Here is an 18,372-nt window from a genome sequence, read left to right as displayed (position 1 = left end):
TTTTTTAATATGTTCTACATTGTAGAATAATAGTGAAGAAATCAAAACTACATAATACATATGGGATGATGTAGTAAGCAGAAATGTGTTAAACAAATCAAAATAGATTTTAGATTCTTCAAAGTAGCCACCCTTTGCCTTGATGACAGCTTTGCATACTCAGCATTCTCTCAACCTGCTTCATGAGGAACGCTTTTCAAACAGTCTTGAAGGAGTTCCCACATATACTGAGCACTTGATGGCTGCTTTTCCTTCACTCTGAGGTCCAACTCATCCCAAACCATCTCATTTGGGTTGAGGTCGGGGGATTATGGAGGCCAGGTCATCTGATGCAGCACTCCATCACTCTCCTTCTTGGTCAAATAGCCCTTACACAGCCTGGAGGTGTGTTGGGTCATTGTCCTGTTGAAAAACGTGTGATAGTCCCACTAAGCGCAAACCAGATGGGATGGCATATCGCTGCAGAATGCTGGGTTAGCCATGCTGATTAAGTGTGCCTTGAATTCTAAATAAATCACTGACAGTGTCACCAGCAAAGCACCCCCACGCCATCATACCTCACATGCAGAGATCCACACATGCAGAGATCATCCATTCGCTTACTCTGCGTCTCACAAAGACACGGCGGTTGTAACCAAAAATCTCAAACTTGGACTCATCCGACGGTCTGATGACAGATTTCTACCGGTCTAATGTCCATTGCTAGTGTTTCTTGGCCCAAGTAAGTCTCTTCTTATTATTGGTGTCCTTTATTAGTGGTTTCTTTGCAGCAATTTGACCATGAAGTCCTGATTCATGTAATCTCCTCTGAATGTGTGTATGTTACAGTGATGTTGAGGTGTGTATGTTACTCTAACTCTGTGAAGCATTTATTTGGGCTGCAATTTCTGAGGATGATAACTCTAATGAACTTATCCTCTGCAGCAGAGGTAACTCTGGGTCTTCCATTTTTGTGGCGGTCCTCATGAGAGTTCTCTAGGTCTACTGTTCATAGTGAATCTGCGTACTTTCCTGTGTTTTCCTCTTAGTAAGGGAATTTAGTAAGGGGTATTCATGTAGGCTATTTCCCTCTGTTGTAAAATGTCCACTGTGTGCTGTCAGTCTGTAATACCATCTATGTCCCTCTCAGCAGCTCTGACACTCTAGGCCCAGCAACAATATGCAGTGCACTCTGAAAGGGCGAGGGAAGAAGGGAGACCAATGCCAGTGGACACACCTTGTGAATGGCGTAGCAGTGAAGACGTTTGTTTGTCCTCTCGTGTACTTTTGTATTTTTTGTATATATATTTCAATTTATTCTCAATATCTTTTCGATTTTTAATTCGATTATACCTTCCGGTAACCTGCCTTACCCAATGTGATACAGAATCGCTATTATTTTAAATTTTAGAACACATACAAGAACCTCCAGAAGCTAACCAGCTAATTAGCTACAAGCTATTTAGTCATTGTTAGCCACTGCTAACGGCTTTTACCTTCTGCACAGATACCAGCCCTGCTTTTAGCCTGGATAAAACTCGCTAGTCTACCAGTATCGGACTGTCTCTCCACAACAACACCGGATTCCTGCCGTAATCCCTGAACCACTACTTCTGATCTTCACAGCTAGCTTGCAGCTAGCTAGCTCACAGCTTGCAGCTAGCTAGCTCACACTCACCTTGCACTCACCATGGTACCCAGTACCGAAGCTATCCCTGAGGCCCACCTCCCGGCCTACTCAGCTGTTCACCCGAACCCAACTCATACACGGCTAGAGCCCAATACTCCACCGGATCCTTACATGTAAACTCTGGACCTTGGCATCGGATCACCGCTGCTACCGATTGGATATAGTGGCTAACGCCACTGCCACGAAGCTAGCACAAGTTAGCCATGAGCCAGGCACATCTCCCGGTTAGCAAACTAAATTCCACAATACCTCTTTCGCCATCTGGCTTGGATTCTCTGTCAATGCGGCGCTCCGCCGCACCACCACGACTGGTCTGCTGACGAATACTCCATCTGCTGTGCCTTCATCCGGCCTCCGTCGGAGCAGATGCTCCTACCTAGCCCAGGAATACTAACTTTAAACGCCGTGTCGCTAGCGTAGTGGTGGCTTCCCTGTTCCATCTACTGTTGCCCCCTGGACACTATGATCACTTGGCTACATAGCTGATGCCTGCTGGACTGTCCATTAATCACGGTACTCCATTCTGTTTATATATTTGTTTACATGTCGGCCCCAGCCGCGAACTCAGGCTCTGTGTGTAGTTAATCCGACCCTCTCTGCTTAGTCATCGCCATATTACCTGCTGTTGTTGTGTTAGCTGATTAGCTGTTGTTGTCTCACCTGTTGTTTTAGCTAGCGCTCCCAATCAACACCTGCGATTACTTTATGCCTCGCTGTATGTCTCTCTCAAATGTCAATATGCCTTGTATACTGTTGTTCAGCTAGTTATCATTGTTTTAATTTACAATGGAGCCCCTAGTTCCACTCTTCATACCTCTGATACCTCCTTTGTCCCACCTCCCACACATGCAGTGACCTCACCCATTACAACCAGCATGTCCAGAGATACAACCTATCTTATCATCACCCAGTGCCTGGGCTTACCTCCGCTGTACCCACACTCCACCATACCCCTGTCTGCGCATTATGCCCTGAATATACTCTCCCACGCCCAGAAATTTGCTCCTTTTATTCTTTGTCCACAACGCTCTAGGCGACCAGTTTTGATAGCCTTTAGCCGCACCCTCATCCTACTCCTCCCCTGTTCCGCGGGTGATGTGGAGGTAAACCCAGGCCCTGCATGTCCCCAGGCACCCTCATTTGTTGACTTCTGTGATCGAAAAAGCCTTGGTTTCATGCATGTCATCAGAAGCCTCCTCCCTAAGTTTGTTTTACTCACTGCTTTAACACACTCTGCCAACCCTGATGTCCTTGCTGTGTCTGAATCCTGGCTTAGGAAGGCCACCAAAAATTCTGAGATTTCCATACCCAACTATAACATTTTCCGTCAAGATAGAACTGCCAAAGGGGGAGGAGTTGCAGTCTACTGCAGAGATAGCCTGCAAAGTAATGTCATACTTTCCAGGTCCATACCCAAACAGTTCGAACTTCTAATTTTAAAAATGTATCTCTCCAGAAATAAGTCTCTCACTGTTGCCGCCTGCTACCGACCCCCCTCAGCTCCCAGCTGAGCCCTGGACACCATTTGTGAATTGATCGCCCCCCATCTAGCTTCAGAGTTTGTTCTGTTAGGTGACCTAAACTGGGATATGCTTAACACCCCGGCAGTCCTACAATCTAAGCTAGATGCCCTCAATCTCACACAAATCATCAAGGAACCCAGCAGGTACAACGCTAAATCTGTAAACAAGGGCACTGTCATAGACGTTATCCTGACCAACTGGCCCTCCAAATACACCTGCGCTGTCTTCAATCAGGATCTCAGCGATCACTGCCTCATTGCCTGTATCCGCTATGGGTCCGCAGTCAAACGACCACCCCTAATCACTGTCAAACGCTCCCTAAAACTTTTCTGCGAGCAGGCCTTGCTAATCCACCTGGTCCGGGTATCCTGGAAGGATATTGACCTCATCCCGTCAGTTGAGGATGCCTGGTCATTCTTTAAAAGTAACTTCCTCACCATCTTAGATAAGCATGCTCCGTTCTAAAAATGCAGAACTAAGAACAGATATAGCCCCTGGTTCACTCCACACCTGACTGCCCTCGACCAGCACAAAAACATCCTGTGGTGGACTGCAATAGCATTGAATAGTCACTGCGATATGCAACTGTTCAGGGAAGTCAAGAACCAATACACGCAGTCAGTCAGGAAAGCAAAGGCCAGCTTTTTCAAGCAGAAATTTGCATCCTGTAGCTCTAACTCCAAAAAGTTCTGGGACACTGTAAAGTCCATGGAGAACAAGAGCACCTCCTCCCAGCTGCCCATTGCACTGAGGCTAGGTAACACGGTCATAAATCCATGATAATCGAAAACTTCAACAAGCATTTCTCAACGGCTGGCCTTGCCCTCCTCCTGGCTACTCCAACCTCGGCCAACAGCTCCGCTGTTACAGACCTATATCCATCCTACCCTGCCTATCTAAGGTCTTCGAAAGCCAAGTCAACAAACAGATCAATGACCATCTCGAATCCCACCGTACCTTCTCCGCTGTGCAATCTGGTTTTCGAGCCGGTCATGGGTGCACCTCAACCACGCTCATGGTACTAAACGATATAATAACCGCCATCGATAAAAGACAGTACTGTGCAGCCGTCTTCATCGACCTTGCCAAGGCTTTCGACTCTGTCAATCACCATATTCTTATCGACAGACTCAGTAGCCTCGGTTTTTCTAATGACTGCCTTGCCTGGTTCACCAACTACTTTGCAGACAGAGTTCAGTGTGTCAAATCGGAGAGCATGTTGTCCGGTCCTCTGGCAGTCTTTATTGTAGATAGGCCACAGGGTTCAATTCTCAGGCCGACTCTTTTCTCTGTATATATCAATGATGTTGCTCTTGCTGCGGGCAATTCCCTGATCCACCTCTACGCAGACGACACCATTCTGTATACTTCTGGCCCTTCCTTGGACACTGTGCTATCTAACCTCCAAACGAGCTTCAATGCCATACAACACTCCTTCAGTGGCCTCCAACTGCTCTTAAAAGCTAGTAAAACCAAATGCATGCTTTTCAACCGTTCGCTGCCTGCACGCGCACGCCCGACTAGCATCACCACCCTGGATGGTTCCGACCTAGAATATGTGGACATCTGTAAGTACCTTGGTGTCTGGCTAGACTGTAAACTCTCCTTCCAGACTCATATCAAACATCTCCAATCCAAAATCAAATCTAGAATCAGCTTTCTATTTCGCAAACAAAGCCTCCTTCACTCACGCCGCCAAACTTACCCTAGTAAAACTGACTATCCTACAGATCCTCGACTTCGGTGATGTCATCTACAAAATAGCTTCCAATACTCTTCTCAGCAAACTGGATGCAGTTTATCACAGTGCCATCCGTTTTGTTACTAAAGCACCTTCTACCACCCACCACTGCAACCTGTGTGCTCTAATCGACTGGCCCTCGCTACATATTCGTCGCCAGACCCACTGGCTCCAAGTCATCTACAAGTCCATGCTAGGTAAAGCTCCGCCTTATCTCAGTTCACTGGTCACGATGGCAACACCCAGCACGCACTCCAGCAGGTGTATCTCACTGATCATCCCTAAAGCCAACACTTCATTTGGCCGCCTTTCCTTCCATTTCTCGGCTTCCTGTGACTGGAACGAATTGCAAAAATCGTTGAAGTTGGAGACTTTTATCTCCCCCACCAACTTTAAACATCTGCTATCTGAGCAGCTAACCAATCGCTGCAGCTGTACATAGTCCATCGGTAAATAGCCCTCATCCCCATACTGTTTTTATTTATTTACTTTTCTGCTCTTTTGCACACCGGTATCTCTACCTGCACATGACCATCTGATCATTTATCACTCCAGTGTTAATCTGCTAAATTGTAATTATTCGCCTACCTCCTCATGCCTTTTGAACACAATGTATGTAGACTCTTTTTTTTCTCTTTTTTTTCTACTGTGTTATTGACTTGTTTATTGTTTACTCCATGTGTAACTCTGTGTTGTCTGTTCACACTGCTATGCTTTATCTTGGCCAGGTCGCAGTTGTAAATGAGAACTTGTTCTCAACTAGCCTACCTGGTTAAATAAAGGTTAAATAAAAATGTATTTAAAAAATAAATTACTAAAAATGTATCATCAGATGCCTTGGCTCAGTACAGAGATGCACATTCTCCCTCTCACTCAGGCATAGATTTCAAAGCATCTCAATGCCTGTAATGCAAGTACGTCGACTGAAATGATAACAAATAAACAAGTCTGTCGACTGAAATTATAACAAATAAACAAGTCTATTGCCTGAAACGAACTGCTGAATCCAGTACACTTATGTACAAAAGCTAATCATTGCCTTGACATTTAATGGCAAGAAGGAGTAGAATACTATCTTAAAGAATGACATTTTGGTTATTTTCATAGTTAAAGATAGCATATTCTATACTGTCTTGGAATTCCATTGGGGCCATTATACTAGAGCACTATAGGGGGAAATATTTGGTTCACCCAAAAATGCCTTGTCATATAACTTAGCAGTGCATAGGGCCCGGGAATTTGTGATAGACACCTCTGGTGGAGATGTTTAAAAAGAACACAACAGCTCTAGTCAGACTTTCACAAATTGCACCTCTGGTCGTGTCTGTGTGCCCACGGTGCCCTGGCTGGATGCAAACCCTGCTGACAAATCAAAGCTGTCTTGTTGTAGATAGGCCTATCTTTCAACAAAGAATCCACTGAGAATGGAAAGGTGATCCTTGTTTCAGTTTTCATTTTCAGTTTTCAGTCCTTATTCTCAAACCACAGAGGGGTATTGCCAGTAGTGTCAACATCAACCAATGGAATAGGCTTTGATTTGCAAATCTCATGCTATTTTGCCCCACCTATATTACAATTTTGCCTGGAGCTATGTAAATTCAATGGGCAAGTTTAGATCTCCATAACATTTAATGGTTTAAAACTAGGGAAGACAGGAGAAGAGCTTCAATCAGCATTAGTGATGGGCCTACATGCCAAGGTGCGTTGCATAACTTGACAGTTGACCAGCTCTAAATGGTGCTCCATCCTGTGATTATAATCCAGAGATATAGAGTATTTCCAATAGCAATTTGGCACCACAGTGGCACCAGTCTCTATCAGCAGGCCAGGCAGGGCATAGCTAACCTACATAATGCAGCAGAAAGGTGTTGTTTGTTCAAGTTGAGCGTAGCATATATACCTGCAGCACTCCAGGAACAGGGTTGCTTACCCCTGCTTTAAGTTGTCGCTGGACAACATTGAGGAAATTTAGGGCACAAAGAAATGGCCATAAGTGATTTTTTGGGGTCCTTTTAAGTTTTATAGTTAATTTCCTGCAATTGTTTGTTCTACCATTCTAACTCTCAACAGTAAATTGACCCTGACTGAGTTCCCCAAAAAATATTTGTATTTGGAAATTGATCCATGGGCATAAAAAAGGGGGTTGCTCAACCATGATCTAGATAGCGCAAAAATAGCTTTCCAATACAAGAAAGCACAGATTATATTCTGGACTCCCAAAACTGCCATATGCTATATAGCCTAATAAAAAGACACCCGCGATGTCGAGGTCGTGCTATGGACAAGGACGCATGTGTGCGCTGCTGTGATATGCTTTTCACAAAATTATTATTATTATAGATATCCTATAAAAGGTTTAAATTGCCATTTTAAGCATTCTGTCGGCTAAAGGGCATGTAAAATCCAGGATTAGTTTTAACCGATTCACTCAGCTAATGCAGTGGCTAGCTGTAGAGGCCGATAGCTTCCTAGCTCTGACTGTAGGCTGATTATACAAGACAGATAAATTGTTTATGCGAACCGTAAAAAACGGGAGCCTATCAAACTGAATGCCAGGGCGTAAAAAACATTCTGCATCGAAATAGTTGAGCCGACGTCGAATTTGACATTCAGATACCATGTTGCTGCATTGTTTTATTTTGACAAGGAGATATTGAACAAAAGAGAAAATATCTTACCCGGGCCGCCATATTCGCGTTTGGTGGTGTTCAGAGGTGCAGCTCTGAATGGTAATTCATACGGCAGTCGGAAGCACTGCCAGTAGGACTGTATCCTACCTATCTAGCTACGCAGGAGGAACCAACGCTACACACACTGCACGACTGACGAGTACAACGCATTCAGTTTTGATTGGCCGAATTCAGAGGAAGCCCTCGATGGACGTTCTTCTTCCTCGTCAATGATCTCGTGCAATGAACGTTCCTCACGTTGCACGATTGATGGATAGGCTGGCAATCTTATGGAATGGCTTCCCTCCTGATCCCATGTGTGTGTCCCCTCCCACTCTCACACACTCTTATCCATGTAGCCTAACCTCTGTTTAATGTTGAGTATTCGCAATACAATTATTTTGTTATTAAACCAAGCTAAACGCCACATTGTATGTAGCCTAGCTTACCAGTAAATAATATGGGCTAACCAATTACGCACACAATATAGCTATTGGAGTTTATAGATTAACATTGTGATCTGCAATTGTGAGTAAGCAGCTAGAATCTAGATCCTAAACTGTGCTGGGTGTGTGGTATCTTGCGAAGGTCCTTTCAGGCCTGCAGACAGCGCCTCTACATTAGTCAGGACCAGGGACAGCGGCCCTCACACTAACAAATAGCTAGCTGCTCATTCAGCACCACCAACCGTGGACAGCTCATCCTAACCCTTCCACCACTTCAGAAAAGGCCATTCCGCACTGCAGTTTCCCACCCCGCTGCAGATTAGATGTTTGTTAGTGTGAAGGCCGCTGTCCCTGGTCCTGCCTACTGTAGAGGCGCTGTCTGCAGTGCTGAAAGGAGCGCCTTCGCAAGATACCACACACCCAGCACAGTTTAGGATCTAGATTCTAACAATGCGCACCCAGTGTTTTTAAGGGGGGTTCCCTTTGAGCGAGACAAGGCGCAAAATTGCTAATCTTAATCACATAGTAAATCGCTATTTGGAAGGCAAGGTGATTTGCCGATCTGTGATTCTCCGCAGTTCGACTGCAATCTCAAGTCAGCCTGCCATGGATAGTGGAGGCTACCTCAGCAGCCTCACAGCAGACATGGCTATAGTTTGGCAGACATATTAAGCGACCTAATCCTCTCTTATCCAACATTCCACCCAGCCAATCAGAGGGAACGGTGAAGCTATTTCCATTACGGTACTTAGATACAGTATCTATCCTCTCAGATCTCCAAGCTGCAGGTTGCTCAGCATTCCTGATGATGGGCCACAACTCTCTACTTCCTCGTTGTGGCTAGACTGGGTAGTGCAGGCTCATGGGAAGTTATGTTTACATTTTTTTACAGGGATGGCTTCCATGACCTACAGATGAAGGGAAGATGTTTCCCCTCATATTGTTTATACAATGCTTTATATGGCTAGGAGGTGGAAAGTATTTGGCCTGTCTGCAATATAGTTGTATAGTGTGTGGACAGGATTGGTGTATCCAATACAGTGAAAATTCCACCAAGTCTAAGATGGAGGTCTTACTTCCTCAATGTTCAACATTCATTCACACGATCAGACACAATGAAACAGAACATTTAATAAAGACTTGCAAATTTATTTTTTATATAAAGTAAATGTAACAGTTCATCAAATTCTTCTCACTCACATACATAGTCACACATCCACATACATTAGTCACAGATTGCCTCATCTTCCCTCTAATAACACTATTTTGACATGATTTGTTCAACAAAGTTGCACACAATATGATTCACAAATGAAAAGGGGAAAACATTTAATAACCCCATTAACTTTGTATTGTACAAACGTGTTGTCTTGTTTGTGTTGCAAGTGAAAACATGGCACATAGTTATGACTTAGTCAAAGAGAAGAGGATGCAAGGTGAACTTCACCCCTCTGTTCCATTCCAAACAGGCTGAGTTTCCCATTCCAAACTGGCTGGGTGTTCCATTCCAAACATTTGTTTCCTTTCCTCTGTTCTTTGCGACTTGCCCTTGCTGAGTTGAATGGACTGAATAGATGAAAACAAAATGGTGGAAACTCCACCTGGCAGTCACTATCTCTGTTGCTTTACACAATATATAAGTCCAAGTATAGAAGTTTCACTGCTTGTCATTTCCACTACATTTCTACTCATCAGTATTATTGGCCAGTTTACACATGTGCATTTTCATGGAAGGCCTATCGATAGAGTTTGCAAAATATCCAGATGTCAATATTTTACCATTTACTGTAACTATCTGAAATTGTAAAGATAATAATTACACACATTCAGATGTGGTTGGAGCTATAAACATTAATAGCAATGAAAAGTGAGCAATATTCAAATTTTCATTTACTAGCATCAATTTAGATGCAGCAAAACCTCAGTGAATTCTTTTATTTTCTTTTCAGTAACTATTTCAAGCACATGGAAGTGTAAATTACAGTATTGTATGAGAATAAGCACTGAACCCATACCACACAACTCGGTTCAACAGCAAAGAAAATGTCTTGATAATTATAATTCCAATTTTATCTGAAAGGTATACATCAGCTATCTACTGTTCAATCCCTCCCAAACACATCACACAGGAAGAACTGTTGGTAATATCAATGGAAGTTTCAATTGAGCGCTACGTAGCCAAGTCAGTGGAGATTCTGAAATGGACAGATAATTCATATTTCTCTTGTTACATGTTGCCATTGGTAGAACACAAGTCACTGGCTCTGTCATCTCCAACATACATACACAGTAATATAATAATAACTAATGAAATGTATAGGATGATTGCATGAAGAAGTCTTTCTTGTTCTGCATGATGATCCAAGACTTGCCTTGTTGTTTTTATAAATCATAATTTTCAGAACGATATGGCACAACCTTGCAGCAGGTGGGATTTCATCAAAATGAAGACTTAATCAGTAATCATGATTTCATAATTATTTAAGGTAAGGGCAGCATTGCAGAATACTGCTCTGTCTAAAATAATGTGGGGTATGTCTAAAATGGCATCCTATTCCCTATGTAGTACACTACTTTTGGCCATAGCAGCCCATTACATAGGAAATAAGGCGCCATTTAGGACTTTGTCGTGGTGTGCGAACACAAAGCAGCATGCTAGGAACCCATAGAAGCACACATGCATGTCAACACAAGTCGTTACATAAATAACCATCAGTGGGGAGGAAAGAGTCTCTTTATTAAGGGAGATGACTGAATGGAGAATCCATTTTGTTCTGACCTCAATGGAAACCAAGGAGGTGGACACATCATATGAAGTGCCACAATAATAGTCTCCTGTAGTTCTCGACTAGTGTTGTTTCAGTGCAATGGAAGTCAATCAACTCAGCAGTATGTTCTACTGGTATTCCATATCACTTTCTTTGACGAGGACTAGCCTCCTCTCCATACCAAAACACAAATCAGGACTTTGGTGGGTGATGAGGTTTGGTAATGTTACCCTCTTATCTGTAAATGGTGAAATAAAACCAGGCATGCTTGTTGTGGGAAGAAGTGCAATGTTGTGGGGGAAGACTTGGGCAGGGCTATTGTTGGTGGTGAGGTAGGGGGAATTGGCAATTGTGTGGGGGACATTAGGAAATCAAGACGTGTGAAGACGTGATGTCCTGAGTGGACACGTGATGACATGGGACGTGGTCTCATGCGTAGTGGAATCCTCATGTTTCTTGTTCCCCCACATTGCTTGTTGAATCCACACGGATCCTCTCTTTAGCTTTGCTTTTGGTTGCTTTGATGACTCTCTTATAGTTTATTAGTTTTTCCCCCCTAAGTATGTACAGTACATGAGCAGACTACTACAGTGAAGTTATCTGGTGTTTTCACTGTCTGTGTTAATATTTAGGGTCATTGAGGATGCCAATGCAGCTTAGAGAGTGGGAAAAGGGTTGCAGAGGCCTCACAACTTATGAAGTTCCTAAAGTGATTCTCTTGACTCTGAATCTGGACACAAAATGTATCTGTCTTTTACTCAGCCATTCTTCTTTTTACTCAAGTCATTGACATTTGATTACCTGTTTTGGGTTTATGAGGGGTCATCATTTTCTATCATTGTAATCTTGACAGGTTTGGCTGCTATTGAAGTAATATGTAATATGTGTCCAGCCCCAGACCACGCTGCATCTGTGTTATCAAATGTCCTGAAGGCAGTGTTTTAATGTTCACTCAACATAAAGGTTATCAGTAATTGTATCTGTGTGATTGTCTGTAAGTACTATAATGCCCAAATATTGTTAACATGATATATGACACCAGAGCCTCCTAATTGGTCATTATGGGCCTCCAGTTAAACCAATTTCCTCCTAATTGAAGATGGGAATACCAGACAACGGTCCTGTTTTTTCTGTAGTCGTGCGTGCCACCCTGACCCTATCCACATCCCACCCGTCCCACTTCTCCCCTGTTCCTCCCTTTACCATTCTCCCATGGTTCCTCTTATCGGTCGAGGCCTATCAACAACCTTGTCTTCTCTTCCTCCTTCTTGCTCTCGTTTTTGAGGTCGGCAAACACCTGGGTGAAGTAGTGTGGGTCGGAGTTGATCTTCAGCATCTTGCCACTCATGCGGTTGATGATTTCCAGGCAGCGATCCCAGAAGGCCTCCTTCTCAGCCTCAACCAGGAAGGGCTTGAGCGGGTAGGAGATCTCGTTGCCCATGTAGGAGTAGGACAGGTAGAGGCAGGTGAGCAGAGAGGCTTGCAGCTCCCGCTCGCTGGCCACCTCGGAGGAGACCACATCGCGGCACAGCATGTAGAGGAAGACCACGTTGGCTGGGGTGATGAAGCCCTGGTCCTGCCAGCCCTGGAGAAGGAGGGAGCGGTCCACGCTTCGCAACCACAGCACCGGGTCGGTAGGCGACAGACGCTTCAGCCGGTAGCAGCGCCGGCACAGGAACTCACCCAGGCTACGCATTAGCTCGCTGGTGGAGGCCTGGACAATCACCCGCTTGGGCGTGCCCGCGTTCGTTGCCTGGCCCCCCTTGGAACCAGTCAACGGGTTCTTCTTAGCGGTGGCAGCAACGTTGGAGACGGTCTTGGAGGTGGGGATGGTGGCAGCTATGGTGGGTTCCTGCGTGGTGAAAGAGGACAAGTTGGCGCAGGACTGGGATTTCTTCAGCTTCTGGCTGTTGGTGATGGTGTGCTCAGTGCTGACCTTCTGCCCGTCGTCTGGTGGGAGCTTTTTGGAACCTTTCCGTTTGGCCGATACCGCCACAATGCGTTTCCATGGCAACACACTTATGAGGGACTGGCGCTTGAGGCTCTTGGCGTCCTTGGAGTTTTTGCTGTTCTGGACTGCCGTGTAGTGGCCCACAGTGGCCGGGCCATCTTCGAACAGGGCCGCTTTCCGGTAGCTAGGGGAGAGGGACAGTACGGTACCCATGGTTCCTCTGGGAGAGAGAGTTATGGAGGGGAGGAAGAGTTGGCTCTCTTCTCTGGGGGATCTGATAAAAGTGTTTTTAACGGGAAGAACCAAAGATTCCTGTTCTCTGAGAAGAGAAATGATACCTGTCAATAAACAGACGAGAAAGTCAATTACAAAGTAGTATGCTACAGCTTTTTGTGCATGGTAAACATTTGGTACTTGGGTGAAAATTGTATTGAAAATCAGCTGTACATTGATTTCTGAATGCATTTCCAATGGTTAGTAAAACAACAACTGTGGATCTTGGAAAATGCTGGGGTAAAGTATTTTATGATCAAATTCCTTTACAGCTTGGTTTGAATGAATGAATGAGTTCCTTATATGTGTGTTAATTAAGCTATGAATAATTATCACGTTTATTAAATAGCCTATGTTTATAGGAGATTCATAGTTGCATGTTTTTTTTTGTTAGTCACAGATAAATGAATAGACCTTGGGCTATATAACACCTCTTAGACAGTTAATTCATAACGGCCAAATCTCGCAGCATTCGCTATACAGTTTTGATATAAGGATTTGTTACATCTTAATTTCAATCGTGATGTTAATATCATTTATAAAATGGATTATGCCCAATATCTCTAATTTCGAATGCAAATTCAAATTAATCTTACCAGGCCAAACATTAGATCGTTAATATGAATTTTATATAAGGTGTGAGATAAGGCAACGGAAGCATGATAAAGAAATGTGCGCAAGCATCCATTTTAGCTTCAAAATGGAAGCCTTGAATGAAAACACCATCCCCTTTAACACAATACAGCTTTGATAAGGATATAGATGTTATATTTGTTGATGTTACATATTTTTTATTTGTGATATTGATAAATGTTGTTTATTTATAACACATGACATGGAGATGTAGAAATGCAAGCAAAAAAATGCAAGCAAAAAACGGGCACTGTAATTTTAAAATGGTTCCATAATCGTGTCCAATAAAGACAAATACAGTGCAATGATAAAGAAACCGAATATACTGTATTGTTTATAGCATGTTGATTAAATCACTTGATAATGATGGTGACACAAACTGCAGAATAACAACTGCTCATAACGCCACCATGTCTTACCTTCAAATCAGTAGAGTCTTCTGGTATAATCCATACAGAATCACGGCCTGTATAACCTTTCCTTTTAGTACATTCTTGAGTATCTTGTTATGATTGTGATTAACCGTTAGGCCTAATAGTTTTTTTTCACACCGAGCTGCGGCCACTAGCACAAGCGCTGTCCACGGTCCTGGGGCATCGAGGGGGGAGCAATACAAGGCGCTACGGAACTGAAAGCTCTACGAATGAACGTTTCCCGGTACTTGTTGTGTCTATGTGCGGTGTCTCAATCTTCAGCTAAGAATAATGGAATATTCTCTTTCTCATAGAGGGTAATACCGGTACACAGCAGATGCGAAATGTATTGCCAACACTCGCTATTAGAATAAAAATGTATTCCATTGAAGAGCAAAAATCAATAGCACGGCTGTTATCTCAGTCCACGCGACGAAGCAGACAGAGTATCTCTCTCAAACACGCCGTGGGGAAAGTCGAGAAAGAATAAAAGGAAGACGTAAACATAGAAAAGAAAACGATCAAATGTCTACTACAGCAAACCAGCATAAATCTCGACGCTTTGATGCAGGCATCTGCAGATATTCGGGTTGGCTGTGAAACTGATATGCAGCCATCCTATTGGTCCGCGCTGTATGCTGCTGTTTCTGCTATGTCGCTCTTGCAATAGTAGCGCTAGAGATGGTCTTGTCTGTGGATGTGTGGGTAGCCAACCGCTGGGTGCTCGGTCCATGGTGCTGAATCCGCTATCCAGAGGTGCTTCACTCCACTGACAACCAATACAGCTACGCCATACAAACTAGTTGGATACACTCCTGTAAACTCAAACCTCATTGGCAGATCAAGATTTATCCGTTGGTCTATATCTTTTAGATAAACATGCATTTGTAACTGAATCTGATGGTGAAATTTTGCCTAGTGCATCTCTGATGGACAGTGTTTTTTTTTACAATGCTGAATAGCCTACACTTGGAATCGAGTGTTTAATCAAAATTATAATTTAGATATTGTCCCCATTACAAGAGAATAAAGAGCACCATACATCATAATTTAGGACATTAGCCTTTCCCTTTCATCTCTCCAATGCATGCTAAATTCTGGAATAATGTTTGGGTTCAATAGGGCAACTACCTCTAACTGCATGGTTGGGTGATAGACAAAATAAATGCTGGGTTAAAAACAATTGAACTTGGGTAAATATTGGACAAAACACATGTTGGGTTATTTTGAGCCAGCAGTTGGGTCAATTCACAATCCATTGCCAGAGCCAGGTTGGGTTGTTGATGATTGGTTATTCATCTATGACCAGAGGTTGGAAGTATTTTTGTTACATGGATTTGAAATACATATTTGAATTACTTCTGAGTATTTTGTATGTTGTATTACACTGGGCTGAAAAACAGTCCAGTGTATTTTGGAACAAGATACTTTTGAAAGCTGTAATGTGTATTTTCAAAATAAAAAATGCTTTTCTATACTATTTCTTTATAGTTGTTCACAATTGTGTGCCCCCCTTTCACTCGATATTGGTATCAAAATGCTAATGGAACTATGGTGTGATAAGAGCGTCTGCTAAATTAACTAAATGAAAATGTACAGTATATGTAATAATGAGTAATTGCAAAGCATTCTGAGTATTACTTTAATGAGCTCTGCCCTGAGCTCTGCCCTGAAACAAGGCCAATGAAAATACCCAGTGTGCTTTGCAGTTGTTCGTTTTCACATATACATTTTGGTAATTTAACAGATGTTCTTATCCAGAGTGTCAATGCATTCACCAAAGGTAGATTTTTATTTTTATTATTATTTTGTATTTTATTTCGATACATTGGTCTTTAGGGTATTTTGTAGTTGTATTTTGTAAGTGAAATAGTAATTTATGCCCAACCCTGGCTATGATCCACAGGGTCAGATCAGAAGACTGGAGGCATAATGTTATGCACGTGAGTGAGGACCCAAAAGCGGTTTAACAAAAACAGAGTCCTTTAATGTCAAAACACAGGTAAGACATAGATCCTCTTCAAATGTATATGAAGGCAAAATAAACAACCCGCAGAGAGGGCGACAAATGAAACATAAAGTCCTTCTGAATATCACAGAGAGTTCCCCTTCTAGCAGCAGAGGAGAATAGCTGGGTTAGAGTCCCCTTCTAGCAGCAGAGGAGAATAGCTGGGTTGTAGAGGACAGAGGTACCTGATCACACGTAGCCTCAAATGAACAGGCAGATTCCGACAGGACAGGACAAGGTTGAAGCAAACAAGACGATAGTTTGGTTCTGGCATGAGAAACTCAAACGAGAATCTGACAAAGACAGAAGCAGGAACAGAGAGAGAAATAGAGACCTAATCAGAGGGAAAAAAGGGAACAGGTGGGAAAAGGGTGAACGAGGTAGTTAGAGAAGATGAGGAGCAGCTGGGGGAAGGAGGGGAAGAGAAGGTAACCTAATACGACCAGCAGAGGGAGACGGAGTGAAGAGAAAGAACAGGAACAAGACATAATATGACAATACATGACAGTACCCCCCCACTCACCGAGCGCCTCCTGGCGCACTCGAGGAGGAAACCTGGCGGCAACGGAGGAAATCATCGATCAGCGAACGGTCCAGCACGTCCCGAGAGGGAACCCAACTCCTTTCCTCAGGACCGTACCCCTCCCAATCCACTAGGTACTGATGCCCACGGCCCCGAGGACGCATGTCCAAAATCTTACGGACCCTGTAGATAGGTGCGCCCTCGACAAGGATGGGGGGGGGGGTGGAAGACGAGCGGGGGCGCGAAGAACGGGCTTAACACAGGAGACATGGAAGACCGGGTGGACGCGACGAAGATATCGCGGAAGAAGAAGTCGCACTGCGACAGGATTAATGATCTGAGAAATACGGAACGGACCAATGAACCGCGGGGTCAACTTGCGAGAAGCTGTCTTAAGGGGAAGGTTCTGAGTGGAGAGCCAAACTCTCTGACCGCGACAATATCTAGGACTCTTAGTTCTACGCTTATTAGCGGCTCTCACAGTCTGCGCTCTATAACAGCAAAGTGCAGACCTGACCCTCTTCCAGGTGCGCTCGCAACGTTGGACAAAAGCCTGAGCGGAGGGGACGCTGGACTCGGCGAACTGAGACGAGAACAGCGGAGGCTGGTACCCGAGGCTACTCTGAAAAGGAGATAGTCCAGTCGCAGACGAAGGAAGCGAGTTGTGGGCGTATTCTGCCCAGGGGAGCTGTTCTGACCAAGACGCAGGGTTACGAAAAGAAAGACTGCGTAAGATGCGACCAATAGTCTGATTGGCCCGTTCTGCTTGACCGTTAGACTGGGGGTGAAAGCCGGAAGAGAGACTGACGGAAGCCCCAATCAAACGGCAAAACTCCCTCCAAAATTGAGACGTGAATTGCGGACCCCTGTCCGAAACGACGTCTGACGGAAGGCCATGAATTCTGAAAACATTCTCGATGATGATTTGTGCCGTTTCTTTAGCCGAAGGGAGCTTAGCGAGGGGAATAAAATGAGCCGCCTTAGAGAACCTATCGACAACCGTAAGAATAACAGTCTTCCCCGCTGACGAAGGCAGTCCGGTGATAAAATCTAAGGCGATGTGAGACCACGGTCGAGAGGGAATGGGAAGCGGTCTGAGACGGCCGGCAGGAGGGGAGTTACCGGACTTAGTCTGCGCGCAGACCGAACAAGCAGCCACGAAACGACGCGTGTCATGCTCCCGGGTGGGCCACCAAAAACGCTGGCGAATGGAAGCAAGCGTACCCAGAACGCCGGGGTGGCCGGCTAACTTGGCAGAGTGAGCCCACTGAAGAACGGCCAGACGAGTAGGAACGGGAACGAAAAGAAGGTTCCTAGGACAGGCGCGCGGCGACGGAGTGTGATTGAGTGCTTGCTTTACCTGCCTCTCAATTCCCCAGACAGTCAACCCGACAACACGCCCCTCAGGGAGAATCCCCTCGGGGTCAGTGGAGGCTACTGAAGAACTGAAGAGACGAGATAAAGCATCAGGCTTGGTGTTCTTAGAGCCCGGACGATAAGAAATCACAAACTCGAAACGAGCGAAAAACAGCGCCCAACGAGCCTGACGCGCATTAAGTCGTTTGGCAGAACGGATGTACTCAAGGTTCCTATGGTCAGTCCAAACGACAAAAGGAACGGTCGCCCCCTCCAACCACTGTCGCCATTCGCCTAGGGCTAAGCGGATGGCGAGCAGTTTGCGGTTTCCCACATCATAGTTACGTTCCGACGGCGACAGGTGATGAGAAAAATACGCGCAAGGGTGGACCTTGTCGT

General features: G+C 44.5%; 2 protein-coding genes across 5 annotated transcripts in view; both read right to left on the bottom strand.

Moving 5' to 3' along the window:
• Positions 1-7,978, bottom strand: part of LOC110521932 (vesicle-fusing ATPase) — a 48,427-nt gene extending 40,449 nt beyond the window's left edge. For 2 of the 4 annotated variants that reach the window (XM_021599907.3, XM_021599906.3), the window contains exon 1: positions 7,612-7,737. In XM_021599907.3, coding sequence (XP_021455582.1) covers positions 7,612-7,623 — 12 coding nt within the window. In that variant the 5' untranslated portion in view covers positions 7,624-7,737. Of the gene's footprint in view, positions 1-7,611 lie in introns of all 4 variants that reach the window. The other 2 variants (XM_021599908.3, XM_090232223.1) reach the window with 2 other exon arrangements.
• A 1,198-nt stretch (positions 7,979-9,176) lies between these two features.
• Positions 9,177-14,860, bottom strand: LOC110521931 (cyclin-dependent kinase 5 activator 1). Its single transcript, XM_021599905.3, has 2 exons — positions 14,093-14,860; positions 9,177-13,105 (listed from the first exon to the last, which is right to left on the bottom strand). Exon 2 carries the CDS (start codon positions 12,978-12,980, stop codon positions 12,039-12,041), a length of 942 nt encoding a protein of 313 aa, XP_021455580.1. The 5' UTR covers positions 12,981-13,105; positions 14,093-14,860; the 3' UTR covers positions 9,177-12,038.
• Positions 14,861-18,372: the final 3,512 nt, after the last annotated feature.

This window comes from Oncorhynchus mykiss, chromosome 4 (assembly GCF_057628025.1).
Source record: "Oncorhynchus mykiss isolate SJ-2025 chromosome 4, ASM5762802v1, whole genome shotgun sequence".
Lineage (NCBI taxonomy): Eukaryota > Metazoa > Chordata > Actinopteri > Salmoniformes > Salmonidae > Oncorhynchus > Oncorhynchus mykiss.
This window is presented reverse-complemented; position numbering and strand designations above follow the sequence as displayed.